Source organism: Typopeltis vanoorti, unplaced genomic scaffold, assembly GCF_054136105.1.
Source record: "Typopeltis vanoorti isolate ZY-2024b unplaced genomic scaffold, IOZ_Tvanoo_1.0 HiC_scaffold_82, whole genome shotgun sequence".
In the NCBI taxonomy this organism is placed as follows: domain Eukaryota; kingdom Metazoa; phylum Arthropoda; class Arachnida; order Uropygi; family Thelyphonidae; genus Typopeltis; species Typopeltis vanoorti.
This window is the reverse complement of record NW_028328225.1, coordinates 91,184-107,914: the sequence shown is the minus strand read 5'-3', so window position 1 is coordinate 107,914 and position 16,731 is coordinate 91,184. Positions and strand designations below refer to the sequence as shown.

Genomic DNA, 16,731 nt, shown 5'->3' with positions numbered 1-16,731 from the left:
TTGACTCTTTGAAGAAATGATCAGACAACATTTCCACCAATACCAACTTCATTATCGTACATATAAACATAAGAAGTATAAAAAAACACTGGCTCACATTAATAACACAGTTCAACTACACCATGAAAAACATCGATGATAAAGGATGGTGACTTCTTGCTAAATACCTCAAAAGTTTTTCAGGGAAGTCACCATCCTTTATCAAGAACACTACAGAATTTGTTACATACATCAAGGATATTATAGTTGATGAAAATGACATCATGGCTAGCTTGGACATAACTTCTTTGTTCACTAATGTCCCAACAGATTAAGTCGTAACATTACTCAAGGCAAAGTTATCCAAAAAAAAAAAACGTTAGCCTTGCTTACACATTGCATCAGGTCCGGTTACTTCAAATTTCAAGATAATATATACAAACAAAATCATGGACTGGCTATGGGTAATCCTTTATCCCCTGTACTCGCAAATATTTACTTAGAAGATTTTGAAACCAAGGCTATCTCTTCCTTTATTTTAACACCTAATGGTTGGAAACATTATGTGGATGATGTCTTCATTGTTTGGAGCCACGGACATTAATCCCTTATGGTTTTCCTCGAACATCTCAAAAGCCGACATCAAAGTATTAAGTTTGCTGCCGAGCTTGAAAGGGATAATTCCTTGCCTTTTCTTGATGTCAAACTGATTCGCTCTTCTGGTAAACTAAAAATATCGATATATAGAAAGCCTACACATACCAAGAGATATCTGCACAGTCAATCCCATCATTTCCCTCCTCATAAGCTTGGAATAATTTCCACCTTGGGACTTAGAGCTCGTTCTCTTCTTGATGATCCAAATGAACTGCGTACAGAAATAAACCATCTGAAAACTACTTTCGAAGTTAATGGATATTCAAAGAAAATCATTAACAAATTCCTTCTTAATCCTCCTAGACATCACTCAGAAGAAACAAATAGATTCTAAAGCAATATATCTATTCCTTACATAAGTACTGGTTCACATAAATTAGCAAAAGTTCTAAAAAAATACAATATCAGAACCTTGTTCACTCCACTTCCAAAGATCCGTTCCTTAATTAGCCACCCAAAACCTTGTCATCATCACCTCAAATACTCTGGTATATATAAAATATTATGTGACTGCGATATTCCTTATTTCGGGCAGACAGACAAATCTGTCGAAATGCGTATGGAAGAACACATGAGGGACATTACTTACAAGAGACAGCGAGCGAGTGCATTATCAAGTCATATCCTTTTCTCGGCTAATCCAAATGATGATAACCAAAGTCACAAAGTCTGCTGGGAAAAATCTACTAAAATCTTCCGTTGCAGTGACGAAATAGAGAGAAAAATTGTAGAATCTAGAGAAATCATCTTCAATCCTGTTCATCTAAATAACAACTTAAGCTACAACCTCCCAGATAGTGATTCAGCTGTAATCATGTACTGGCGTTCACGTGATGCTGCGAGCACGCACTCTCCCAACAATGCAACAAATGAAAGAACAGCTTCAAATACAACTACAACGTTTTCATGCTAATTATGTATAAAGACTGTCTATGTTGTTCATAGTCTTTTAACCCTCAATGTTTAGTGTTTTTTCTTTCATAATGTCACATGAAGAAGGCTGTTACAGGCCGAAACTAGTAGTGTGTTTATATTAAAACCTTTTTACTTAAATCTCGGTTCTAGTAATTCAATTTTTTCATATATATATATACACGGTTGGTCAGTAACTTTAACAAATCATGCAGATTGTAGTGCAGCTTGTTTCTCTGTATATTTTATATATGCTCCAGACGTTGACTTTGATATAAAGTCGAATGTGCATTTTGGTTTATATTAAACTAAAGTTTTACTCAAACACGGTAGTTGTCTCCATAAATTTCCGAAATATACTTTATTTACCATTTATTGCCAAGTAATAAATAATAATACCTATAACAGATTCACAATTCTAATAAATATGTTCAACTCTAATTGTAAACGAAAGAAAGATGTTTTATATTCATGATGAAATCTATTAAATTATAAAACGTCATCTCAGTCGAATACTACTTAAGTACTAATTTACTTACCTCTGCACCTTCAATGCATGTCAGACCTTTAGCACAGGGACAAGTTCTTTTTTTTGAAACGCAGATATCTCCTAAGAGAAATTTAAGATCAAAATTATAGCAATACTTCAGTACAATATAAGTCGATTTGTTAGATGGTGTAATTATGATATTCAGTAAGATGATATCATTATCCAAAGATATTAACTACCAGAGAAATTTCATTTTTTTCTGGCAAGATAAAATATTTTATGCCCTATAAATAGAAGAGTAGCAACCTTATAATTCTTTATAAGTTGATGATTATGAGATGTATAAACACTGTCTGACCTGTCTATAGCTGAGTGGTTTGAAAGTTTCGCAGAGGGACATTAGTTAGTTGGATCTCTTGTGTCTGACAGTCATCATCCAGTCTCTTAAGAACATGAGTCTTTCAATGTTCAATGCCTTTGTTGAGAATATTTAATGGCAATCTGGTTGCGAAGATATGGGGATAATTCGAATATAATTTACGATCCCTTAACGATATAAGGAGGGCCAGATAACATCTGTTCTATGAAGTGTATAGGGAGGGGGAAGGGTGAAGTGGGATACGAAGAGAGAGCTTGACGGATCAGTAGCCCTAATGTATCGAATCGGCTGGCGTGGGGGAAACGGGATGTTGCGGAGGGGTGAGGGGAGAGTGTAGGTAGAAGTAGTGGAAAGTTAGATGTTTGTTTCCCTCAAGGGTCTTTCCCCATTCGTATGTGGAGACCGGGGATGGTTTGTGTATCACTAAGACTCGAGAGGTTCCCTCTCACGGGCAGGTGAATCTATTTTTGTGGGACGGTGATGTAGATTTCTATTCGTATAATATTTTGTGCGGTGAAAGAATAGTTGGGTGTCAGTTTTCTTGTGTTGTTTCTGCATGTTTTTGTTTGGATTTTGAGTGAGTGTGTTCTCCACATATTTTTTTGGATAGGAGGGTTAGGAAATTTTGTTTCTACATACATTTGTGATTATTTATTTTAATGCTCATCTAGATTGCATTGCTATTTTGGATAAACAAATAACTTTCTTGAGTTTTGCATTTCTTACAGAAGATGGTTTAGTTGTTGTAGACGCTCATTGATTTGTTGAGGACTTAATGAATTTTCTATATGTAAAATTGAATATTCTTAACGCTGATGTTGTATAAGTGTTTCTTTTTATTTTATTAATGTGCATAAAATTAAACGACGACTAGCAAAGAACAGATTCCTTTTCATACAGTGGAAGCATGAAACAACTACGAAAATTCTGACGATCAAACAGATTAAAACAGAATAAATTTTAACAAAAGGAAATGTTAAAATTTATCCGCAAAACGAAAACCAACAAACAATACAGGTTTAAAAAACCACGCCAACGCTCTCGAGAAACAGACATCCTCGCGCGGAATTGTGAAAAAATGATTCTTGTCCCTAGAAAAGTAGGAAAACAACACTCAAGTATCATGCATACTTGTTTCACACACAAAAAAAATCCTTCATAAGTACTACAGTCACTGACTGTTGACAGATCGGAAGTTAGAATTAGAAATAACATTTGAATGCTTTGTGAATTTCTCTTTCTTGCTCTTCTGCAGCCGAACTCGCATTTTCTTGGAAGACAGAGTAATAGGAGGACGGTTCGGTACCTACACTACCTCGTCTGAAATGAGCTGATTTCTGAAAGAAAGCACACAGTAATAAATTATGAGACTTCTCGAACGTAGACAAAGCGTAATAAACTCTGCCACCTCGCATACCTAAACAACGTCAACCACAAACAAGTAACTCCTAGTGGATTCACAGAAGAAACATCAACTCGGCTGGATGATTTTTTGGAGACCAATGAGGAAATCTCACCAGAAATGCTTTGGGAAGGAGTCAAGATGATAACACAGGATACAGTGAAGACGTATCTCAGCCCAATAAGAAAACCAAGAGACCCATGGATATCAGACTCAACATGGGAACTAATCAAAAGAAGGCGGTTGGAAAAACAAAGAGACAGAGGGACCGAAGAACACAAGAGATTACATAGAGAAATCAGAAGAGCCATCAAGCAGGATAAGGAAAAGTTCTATACTAATAAATGTGAAGAAACAGCGTTCCAGATGAGAAGGCATAATTATAAAAGGATGTTTTATTTAGTTCGTGACTTAAAGCGCAAGTTCAAGCGTAAATTGAATGTCATCAAAGACAGAAATGGATCATTACTAACAGAAGAGTTGGAAATCAAAAACAGATGGAAAAAATACTGTGAGGAACTATACAGCAGAGTGGATAAAGAAAATGATGTGGAGCCCTCCCACCAAGAAAATTTTGATTTGGAACCTCCTCCACTTAGGCATGAAGTTGAAAGAGCAGTTAAGCAGCTCAACCTCAATAAGGCCCCAGGTGCAGATGAAATCCCAGCAGAGTTAATTAAGGCCACAGGGGATGGAGGGATAAGAGTGTTTCATAGATTGATTACAAGGATATGGGAGACAGGATTATGGCCTAGAGACTGGAAGAAGTCAGTTTTCATACCAACAAGAAAGGTGATATGAAGGCATGCAGGAATTATAGAACTATTAGTTTGATATCTCATGCAAGCAAAATTTTATTAAAGATCATGCTAAATAGGAATGAGGCCAAAGTTGAGGCAGAGATTCCCGGGGAACAAGCAGGATTTAGGAAAGGTAGGGGCACCAGAGATCAGATCCTTTGCCTTAGACAGATCATAGAAAAATATAAAGAATTCAGACTTCCTCTGGTAATGTGTTTCTTAGACTACTCTAAAGTTTTTGATTGTGTTGAGCATGTGAAACAGTGGGAAGTAATGAAAAGAATGGATTTTCCTCAACACACTATCAGGTTGATAGCCAACTTGTATAAGGAGCAAGAAGCCACAGTAAAAACAGGTGTTGGATTGACTGACTGGCTTCAAGTTTTATCCAAAATTTGGACACATAGAAAGGATGGAAGGAGGGCTTCTTAGAATAGTAATACAAGGTAAAGTTCCTATAAAAAGAGGCAGGGGTAGACCATCAATGAGATGGATGGATGGATGGCGTGTGTGGAGTGACTGATCTTCAGAGAGTTGAGGCTGCCAGAAGGGCAAACAACAGGACTACATTGCGAAGCCTAGTGTGCAACATCATCGAGCATCAGAGTGACCATACGGCATCTGTAGATGCCCAGTGAACACAGACAGACAGACAGACAACCACAAACAGACACAGCGTAATAATCTACATCGCTTCGACTGTGTGGATAGCTGTGTAGAATGTAATTTACTTCCCTTCCCATCATTACGTGGCAATTTCTCCCTCTTTAGATCAGCTTTTCAGAACTGCCGTAGCTTTGTCTACATGTTTCAACAAGAAAATCTCCTCAAACATGTGAAAGAAAATTTTATTCCAAGCTACGCATATAAATTGGTTGTTTTTATATTCTTACCAAAGATTATTGGTATATGCCACGACCGGAACACATCGGGGAATACTCACGAACAAGTAGGACTGGATGGCATATCAGCCTGTGTACTACGTGAATCTGCAAGAGAATTGGCACTGCCTCTGACGAAGGTGTGTCAGCTCTGGCAAGTTAACTGAGCGGAAAGATAGTAAGATAGCACCATTGCATCAAGGTGACCGCAAGACTGAGGAAGCGAACTACAGACCAGTTAACATATCGAGAGTGGTTCTTAAAGTATTGGAAAAGTTGGTAAAGATAAACACAACAGTGGATGGTTAGGGATCCGATACTCTATAGCCGGCAACACGGATTTATAAAAGGTATATGGACTTTGTTCTCGACTGAATTTCAAACTTTGTTTGCTTATTTTTGGATAAAGGTTTAAATAAATATAATTTCTTGGCATCTTTAATTTATAGCATAACCAAGTAAATAAACTTTAAACATCGAAATGTTCTGGCTAATTGAAATTTGAAATCTGTTCTTACTACTCATTCACTGTAGTGCTTATGAAGGAGGATTTCTGTGAATATGTATGCAGTATTTTGTTTTAATCTTTAGTGCAGTAACATTATAAATTAAGAACATATGGGTTCTTTAAAAATACCGATATGTTCATGTATAAAAGATACGTTTCTCCACAAAAGAGTTCAAATAAAATTAAATATGGATATTTTTATTTTTGTTTTCTAGCCGGAAGGAATAAATTTTTCAGTGTCTCGCAATGATGTCTGTTTCTCGACAGCGTTGGCGTGGTTTTTTAAATCGGTATTGTTTCTTGAGGTTTCGTTTTGAGGAAAAATTTTAATATTTCCTTTTGCTCTGTTTGATTGTCAGAATTTTCGTAGATGTTTTCATGCTCCCACTGCATGAAAGGGAGTCTGTTGTTTGTCGGTTGTGGTTTTATTTTCTTAGAGATATATTGTTGCAGTTTTCCGTTTCAACGCAGATTTGAAAATTTTGTTTCCTCTACTTGGTTGTTAATTTCCGTAGTTGGGACGGGTGGTTTATTTTAGATGTATTGTTTGTGTGAACAGGATTACGGTACTTCCCTCACAGGAAAGGTAACTTCGCTTTGTCTTCCATTGCGAAGAATGAGTAAAATATGTCTATTTGATGATTTTGTGTTTCCTGTGGTGTGTGTGTTTCTTTCATCTTGTGGATGATTTCCACTTGATTCTCTATTTTTGGCTGTGTCATTTATTGTCTAACTTCGGCAATCAAATGGTGGTCGTTGTTCTATTTTACTTTTTTTTAAAGATGTATTGGAGTTTTTTTTTATTTTTTTTTATTTGTCGTTGTTTTTGTTTTGTAAGTAGATTTGAAATTTTCGTTTTTCCTACTTGGTTGACAGTTTCCATAATTGTGTCTGGTGGTTTATTTTAAATATATTGTTTGTGTGTAAACGGTTTCCTTTTCCAAAACGTCATTTCTGTATGCCTTCCCGCGTGAAGAATGAGTAGAAAATATCTATTTGATGATTCTGTGCTGCGTGTAGTATGTGTTTCCTTCACCCTGTGTCTGATGTGAAATTTATTCTTTATTTTCCAGTGTGCCATTTTTGTCTGGCATTCGATGCTACAATAGAAAAATGATTAAATCCCCAAGAAATCACACACAAACAAACACCAGTAGATGAACATAAATTAAATAATTAAAACTTGTAATTCAGTTTCATGCTTACCAATATCGAGAAAACGAATAGGAATCTTCTTTAGAATCGCAGGAATTGAATGAGTATCTGAAATAATAAAGGCATCTTCTTTAAGAACTGCATAACCCAATAATGATCTTTGTTTATCCTAAATATAAATGCAATCAAACTGAGCATTAAAATAAGCAAACAAAAATGTATGTCCTAATAAAATTACCGCCCTCCCTTCAAAGAAAATATTAGGAGAACACACCCACTCAAAACCCAAAGCTCAGCATAAAGAAACAACACTAGAAAACTATTCTTTACACCGCACAAAATATTACACGTATAGAATTCTACCTCACCAAAATAAAACGAAAGTATCAGCCAGTGACAGGAAACCCCCACCTTTGAGAGTAAGGGATAAAAAAGAGATAAAAATCCCCCATACGCAGAAACACGGAAATCTAAGAAAGAGGCTCGGATATAGTATATCATATAGTATTCCCGAGTATTCCTTCTCTAGTACATGATGTTATGGCTGATATTAGATTATACATGGTTAGCGTGTCTAGGTATCGTACAGTATGTTCTGGTTTCCTTTTGCAATATTTATGTTTATATCACCGATTATCATTAACTATTCCGTTGAGCGTAATTCTTGGTGTGAAAGCCAGCAATTGAGATCTGCGAAAATTATATCACGTTTAAGTTTGGTGGCCTGTAAATAGTATTTAGTATTATGGGATGCTGTCTATTGGTGGTATTAATAATTTAGATGCAAAGGGTTACAGAATGCTCAAACTGAAAGACAGTTTCTTTTGCTATTAAATTATGTTCAGTAAATATTAATATTACACCCTTCGATTTTTGTTTCTCGGCCGGATCTATGTCGCTGATATCCTAGTGTAGAATTTCGAAGGCAGTTTATTCTTCATTAACAACGGACACTTCTGTTAGTACCCATATGTGAATAACACCGGTGTAATTCTTTAGATACTGCTGTTTCAACAACCAATGTTTTCGAATGCATTTGCTATTAATATGCAGGATGGAGAGTCCATTCGATTAAACTGTGTATTGATTCCATGCATCGAGCAAATGAAAAGTACAATTGTTGATATATTCTGGTGTTACTACATCTGTCTAATGTTCATATTCACTTTTTCTTGTGTTTGTCATGTACTTAGGGGTCTTTTGTTTGTCTTTGGTAGCCTATCTGTGTCTTCCGAGCTTTTGATTGTGAATATTCAATTGTGAATCTTTGAAGGTTGTGGAACAACGATGCTAATATTTTAGCATCTCTGATACACAAAAATTGGTATTTTTTTTCTGTTTTCGCGTTTCTCGCTTGGTACAACAAATGCTAGTTGAATGGTGTTAAATACTAAGATAGGAAGATTGGTGTGATGGCTTCCGATGCGTTCAACCTGGCAACTGGATTTTTCAGTGTGCTGGATTTCATGAGATTCTCTCTTGTGGATTTGCTTGTAAGACGAACTATGACTTGTGTGTTCATGTTAATCCTTGCTTTCTGCTCTTGCAGGGATTCCGATGTACGGTCTGTATGTCGTTATGCTGTAGGGGGATGTCAATTTCGTGGACTAACTTTAAAACTACGTCTCTGAGATTTTCTGTGGACGCAGTTTCTGGAAGACCGTTTATGACGAGATCTTCTTTATGTTGCTGCTGGTTTAAAAGTTCGTATTCTAGTCTTAGGGAATTACGTTCAAGGCAAAGTTGAATATATCTTTCATCAGATTCCACAGGCCTGCAATGGAAAATTTGTCTGAGAAGTAATAATTAATTCTTATAGATTTATAGGTGCTGAGGTTCAGAAAAAATAGTAAAAATATTTAACCCAATTTCTAATTTTATCGTTTTTATTAGTAGTACGATACACCCCGAGTTATGTAACACGCGACTTACGTAAATTTGCGTTTACTTAATAAATCCACTAACGCGTATGAACACGTTTGCGGCTTTACGCAGATGCGTTTTTGACAGCCTTATTGCAGTACAGTATTAGACGCCTCGCACAGTTAGCTCAGTCACTTTTTATTATTACCTTTAAAATGGAATGGAAACGCAAAACCGAATGCGCTTGTAACAATTTTAAATTTGAGAATAATTCCTATGTATGAAGGCGGGAATGTTCTATCAACAATAACTCGCGAAAAAAATCGACCTAATTCGACAGTGAATACAATAGTTCGCAGTGAATGGATTAAGTTCGCATTATTGTTGAAAGTACGAAAGGTGCGGTAGCGTTGAAGGGCATACTTATTACCAAGAAGAGGCTGGACCTGATATCAGAGATGGAGAAATTGTTGTCTCACTGGATCGATGATCTGACACATTCGAATTACGTAAAATATGAGATAAGTCAAGGTTTACGAAACGCATTACATAAGTAACTTGGGGTGCAACTGTATTTGGATTTAAATTCACCACATTGCTATTTATATTCGTTCTCCTTTATTTACCGTAAATTAGTTTCGTTTCCTGAATGGCCTTTTCAATATATAAATTAAATAAAAGTGCTGAAAGTCTACATCCTTGTCTTACTCCACTCCTTATATTTATTATTTTCTCCTTATCATTGATTTTAATCCGTCCATTTTGATTTCTGTAAATTTGATAAATTATTTTTCTCTCCCACAAATCTATGCTGATATTAGTTACACAATTTAGGAGTATTTGCTGGTTTACTTTATCAAACGCTTTCTCTAAATCAAGGAAGCAAATGTAAGTATTTTGACTAAGGTCTAATCTTCTCTCTATTATTGTTCTTAAACAGAGTATTGCCTGTCTTGTTCCTTTATTCTTTTTGAATCCAAATTGGTCTTTATCCAATGTACAATCTATTTTTGAATAAATTCTATTTTGACTAATTTTTAGCAGAATTTTGCTAACATGTGGGACTAAAGCTATTGTTCTATATTGGCTGCATTTGTTTGCATTATTGGTATTGGTATTTTTTGGTATTGGTATTATGGTTGATTTAATAAACTTTTGGTATTTCTCCTCTATTTGGGCTATTAATTGTAGAGTAAGATTTTTGTGTCATCACCTAGATTTTGTAGCGGTTCTATAGGAATGTTGGCTTCACCTGGACTTTTCCCTTACTTATTTCATATAGTGCATCATCAAATTCCTCTCGCTATATTGGGGGGTCCAAGATTATCTTCATTTTGATTTTCTATTTTGATATCAACATCAAGTTCGTCGCCATTATAAAGATTTTCAAGATCATTCTTCCATTCCATTAATATATCCTCAGATTCTATTAGTAATTTTCTATTTTCATCTTTGATGGCATTGTTTTTGCTGCTCTTATTAAATGTGAAAGTCAGTTTGTTAATTTCTTAATAGGCTTTCTCTATGTTTTCTTTTTTAAATAATTCATCTATGTTATTTCACTGTTCTTCTAGGTATTCTTTTTTTGGCTTATCTACGTTATCTTATAATTTGATTTTTAAGGTATTTGTATTTGGCCACATCTTCTTTTTCTTTAACAGCATTTTTATGTTTTCTTCTTTCAACCATTAGGCCAAATATTTCATCTGTTATCCAATGTTTTCTTTTTTGTTTTTCTGCATTTTTCAATAATCGATTTGATGAATTTGTAATTAACCCTTTAATCATATTCCATTGGTTTTCAATATTATTCTGACTATTTAAGTTTTCTGGAATATTATGATCAGTTGCTTCTTGGTATGCTCCCTTTAATTCTTTACTTTTTAATTTTTCAAGGTTCCATCTTATTGGTTTGTATCTTTGGATTTGTTTCCTACGTTTCAGTTCTGTTTTCATTAAGACAAGGTTATGGTCACTACTAATGTCGGCATCTGGATAGCTTTTACAATTTTTTATTTAGTTTCTGTATCTTTTCTTGACCAATATATAATCTATTTGATATCTCTTTGAATTCCCATGTGCTTTCCAGGTGTATCTTCTTCTTTTTCGAACTTTAAATAATATATTTACAATAACTAACAGTTTTTGTGTACAAAATTCTATTAATTGGTTTCTTCTTTCATTCCTACGTCCAAGACCAAATCTTCCTGAAACATTATCATTGCTCTCTTCTCCCAGTATAGCATTCCAATCTTCCATTATTATTGTATTGTCTCTGTCTTTAAAGCTGCTCCAGATTTCTTCTATTTGTTCATAAATTTCTTCTATTTCTTCATCATTATGTTGTGGTGTTGGCATGTAGACCATTATAATATTGAGGTTTACTGGTTTATTTTGAATGCTTCTCGCCATGATTCTGTCACTATGGTTAATTATTGTAGTGATTAACTTTCCAACTGTTTTATGAAGCATTATTGCAACTCCTGACTGGCTCTTCTTTTGTCCTGAATATATTATCCGAAATTCACCACTCCAGAAATCACCCTGTCCCTCCGGTTTAGTCTGACTAATGCACAGATTGTCTATTTCAAGTCTTTCCATTTCTTTTTTCACATTTGCTATTTTACCTGGTTCTAGCAGTGTTCTTGCATCCTATGTTCCAATATTCAGCTTATTTGTTGTCTTAATTTTTGAATAAATACCAGGATTTCGTTGACTGTCGACCTGAGAAGCCTGGTTACTTCTGCTGCCGGGCATGACTCCTTCAGTGAAGGCTCCGTCTCCGATCTTGACTTCATTTCTAACTTCCATTGCTGGTTTTTCTTGGGAATATAATGTGGTGATTTCCCCTTGCCCTCCACATCACGGTATTGTAACATGTATGCTAGAGGAGGTTAATACAAGTGGCGCTGCTGCCCACTACTATAGCTATTAGTGGGTAGTTGAAAGAGGCGGAAACATTCCTAGCTCTCGAGTACTCTAATAGCTTCAGGGAGAACGGAGGACTTCCTCTTGGGGTTAGTTAGCAAGAAAAGAGACAGACAGAAAGTTTTAAGTAAAGAATCCTCATTAGGAAGAATGTTAGTATGAGGGTAGAAGCAGGAAGTGGAAGAGTTAGAGAAACGTAAGATCAAAAGCTTTGAAATACACATACTTTATAATACATCATTATATTTTATATTATCTAATATTATGTTTAATATCATTATTATTTTCATTCGAATCCGATGTCTTTAATTAGAAATATAAGGATTCAATGCTGTGGAGAGTTTATGCTGACGCACTTTTCCAGATACTGAACCATGCAGATTGAATATTATTAATTATGTTACACTGCAATTTGCAAAATGCTGATATGTATCCTGATGAGAAGGTTCTAAAAGATAAAATTGGCAAACATGCCCTGATGATAATCGCTCATGAATTTCATAAACAGGGTGTTTGGGAGAACAAATGCAAGGTATTACCAAAGAGAGTGAACCCCTTTTCATGGAAAATTATTTTCCACATTACTTTCCTACCGTAATATATGCAAATGTTAAATTTTTTACTTGATTTGTGCATCTTGACTCTTTTTTTTGTTTTTTAGTATTTTTTTCACCTTTCTTTCTTAAGTAAAACACAAGAAATCAACTAACAAAAATTCGTAGGGCAAAAAGACACTACTACTTCCAAAAATTCATGGAATATAACGACATCATGAAGCAAACATGGGCTGCACTCAAAGAATTAGTAGCTCGTAAAAAGAAAACTTCAGCATAAGATTTTATTGCAAAAAGCTTCGGTCAGGACACAAACCAAGAGGAACTAGCAAACTCATTCAGCCATGCGTTCAAAAACGCAATCACACAACTCAAAAAAGACAAACTACCATAATCTTTATAATCTTTATTGTAAATAAAGTCACTCAATATGTTTAAAAATATATATATATATTATTATTATTATTACTATTACTATTGGGGGTCATAATATTATTATTATTATTATTGTTATTATTATTATTCAGCAACGCATCAATACATTCCTAGTTATTGCGTATGTGTGTGTGTGTGTGTGTGTGTGTGTGTGTGTGTGTGTGTGTGTGTGAGTGCGCGCACGCGCGCGAATTTCTCAATCATAGATTTTGCAGCTACCCAACACAGCAAAAAAAAAAAAACAATTATTAATAATAACGAACTAGTGTCATCCTCAGATAAGCTTACATATAAGCTTCAAGGATGAAAGCAGAGAAATTAGTTCTCATCCAAGATGTATCACATGTAAACCAAAGTATGTAATGTATGTATCAATGTAAACAAATGTAAGTAATGTATTCTATGTAATCAAATGTATGTAATGCATGAAATAACTGTAACAAAAGTATGCAATATAGAGTGATTATATCCATTGATATTGTATATATAGAGTGTAAAATTGCAAAGACATATCTGTAATAATCATCATTATGAATATTATAATAATATATGTTGTAAACAGTTATTGTTATTATTATTATTTAAAAAAACTTTATGTACGAGAAAGTATTTATTATGCATAATTGTCTTCATATAATGTATATAATTTATCTGAGAAATAATAAAATATTAAAACAATAAAATATCATTCGGGTCTCAACTTCGGGACACCGAAGTAGAGAGCTACCAGTAACCTGTGGAGTGCCACAGGGAGCTGCACTCTCCCCAACTCTATTCAACATTTACACCCACGATATTAATCAGCTTTCTCTCAAAGGTAAGATATTCCAATACGCAGACGATACAGCGATAATGTCCATCCATAATAACACAAACATAGCATAAGCAAATATGCAACATGGCATAAATATGATCACAGAATGGCTCACGAAAATGCTCACCTAAACTCAGATAAGACAAAATTAATGAATTCAGAAACCCACTGACTCGACCAGTTGATTACAAATATATAACTATCCAACATCCACTTTCCAACATAAAACACACAGAGAACAGCAAAACCACTACAATCACTCAGGTTGAAACAATACGATACCTTGGAATTTACTTCGATGCAGATATGAACTGGAATAGCCACATAAACCATCTACACAACAAACTCCGAACAATAAGTGGCAAACTCTACAGGTTAAAAGACATAGCTCTCACATGCTCTAAAAACAATAATATACTTAGCACTATTCCATAATATACAAAGATACGCTATAACAACCTATGCTTTCGATGCACCGTACGAACTGAATAGATTAATCTCGTTACAGTACAAAATCATAAAACTGATCTTTTGGGAATAAAGAGACAACAACGACTTTATATACACTGCAATGTCAGAACACAAAATACTGACAGTAAGACATTTATGTCAATATTTATGCAACTTTGCTAAAACATTATTTCGATGCCCACTACAGGACAGTCAAAAACACATATCGCATGACAAGACTTCAGACAACTTATTATATCACATATAAATACAGTAATCACTACCAAAACGTGACACGAAACTTCTACATCCCAGACATGATAAACAAATTACCATTTGAATAAAGATTATGTGTTTATAATTATATGATTTCTCAATCATAGATTTCGTGGCAAACCCAATAAATTATAACCAACTGGTGTCATCTTCAGATAAGCTTGCATGTAAGCTTCTAGGATGAAAGCAGAGAAATTACTTTTCATCCAAGATGTATCATATGTAACCAAATGCATGTAATGTACGTATTACATGTAAACCAATATATGTAATGTATGTATTATATGTAAACAAATGCACCTAACGCATCATATGTAAATAAAAGTATGTAATGTATATAATAACTGTAACAAATGTATGCAATATAAAAAAAATAATAAAAAATGTAAATCATGAGTTTACACTGTATGTTTTTGAAAATTAGGAAATATAATATTTTGATTGCGTATGTGTAAATAGTGTTGTATAATCACACCTTTTCAAACTTGAAAAATAAAATAAAATAAAATAAACTACAACATTATACAACTTATGTAACTCTGAACAATATAATTTTAAATTATTACTATGAACGTTATTTAAAAAAATTACAAAATAAAAAAAGTTTTTGTTATTATTATTATTATTATTATTATTATTATTTAAAAAACATTATGAACGTTCAAGTGTCTGTTATGCACAATTGTTTCATGTAATGCATGTAATTTATCTGAGAAATAATAAAATGTTAAAAATTGTTATTATTATTATTATTATTATTATTATTATTATTATTATTATTACAGAGGGCGCTGTGTAGGCATACGAAGGGTTGCATGGCGTATCGCTCGTCCCGTTTTTATAGTTTTAATGTGGTTCTGACTCCTATTTTTAATTTAAAAGTGTCATAAAGAAACTCTACTTGTCACGCTGAAGACAGTAACATATAATTCATCGAAATCGGCCAAGTGGAATCCAAAATCTGAGTGTGCTAAAAAAAATTGAAGCGTACACCGCGGTTGCTAACGAGTACAGAACAAAGGACGTCGCCATCTTTGCAGCTGTCCAGAGGAAGAAAGGAGAGTCATGAAGTGCAACAAGTGTCAGAAGGAATTGCCGTCCGACGGATGTTACATAACCTGCAGGAAATGCATAGGAATCTTCACTTTACATGTTCCGGACTTTCTGAAAAAACCTGGCAACGCAAATCCAATGCCAAACGAGAAGAATGGAAGTGCCTAAACTGTAGAGAGAACAAAGAAACGCCACCACCCACGACGCAACTGATTACGCCGGAGGCAGAATCGGACGAACTGAACAGACAACGAAACACCGGTGAGTCTTATAATTTGAGTTCCGTTAATTTATTACTAGAAAAAGGTTTAGAAAATATAAAAGCCAGCTTGGTAGATCTTGAAGATCTCCAAGAACTATTTGATAAACAGAATAAAGAAATAACAAAAAAAATTAGCGAATATGAAGAGTTTGTTAAATTTAATAATTCAAAAGTCGAAGAAGTCTTACAAACGGTAAAAGACATTAAAACCAGCATTAACGCATTAACTGAGAGGCAGCACAAATTAATAAAAGACACATCGGAACTCCGTCAAGAATTTAATTCCCTCAAACAACAATACGAAGTTTTAAACCAACAACAACATAAAGAAGACCTTGTCATAAACGGTCTTCCAGAAACCGAGTCCACAGAAAATCTCAGAGACGTAGTTCTAAAGTTAGGCCATGCAATTGACATCCCCTTACAGCATAATGATATTCAGACCATAAATCGGTTTCCCAGGAAGAACAGAAAACAAGGTTCACCACGACCGGCACCAGTCATAGTTCGTCTGACAAGCAAGGCTACAAGAGACAATCTCATAAAAGCCAGCAGACTGAAAAAACCAGTAGTCAAGGATTTAAATGCATCGCAATACAATACGCCAATCTTTCTATCTGAATATTTAACACCTTTCAATCAGAATCTTTTGTACAAAGCGAGAAAGGAAAAAACAGAAAAAAAGTATCAATTTTTATGGATCAAAGACGGGAAAACATTCTTGAGAAAGTCACAGACTTCAAAGTCTATACAAATAAAAAGCTCGGAAGATATAAACAGGTTGCCAGAGTGAAACAAAAGACTCTAACTTAGTTCAATAAGAAGATCTCAACACAACAAAAATGAATGAGAACCATCAGATAGATGTAATTACACCAGAATACATCAGTAATTGTACTTTCGAATCTCTTGATGCATGGAAACAAAACACAG

At 34.5% G+C, this 16,731-nt stretch overlaps 1 protein-coding gene across 1 annotated transcript in view; it reads right to left on the bottom strand.

Moving 5' to 3' along the window:
- The window catches only part of LOC150092074 (uncharacterized), a 117,063-nt gene that overhangs the window by 15,827 nt on the left and 84,505 nt on the right, over positions 1-16,731 (bottom strand). Inside the window, exons 5-6 of the mRNA XM_090415330.1 lie at positions 7,215-7,271; positions 2,088-2,158 (exon numbers count right to left, since the gene is read on the bottom strand). Of these exons, the coding sequence (XP_090271456.1) occupies positions 2,088-2,158; positions 7,215-7,271 (128 nt within the window). The remainder of the gene's footprint in view (positions 1-2,087; positions 2,159-7,214; positions 7,272-16,731) is intronic.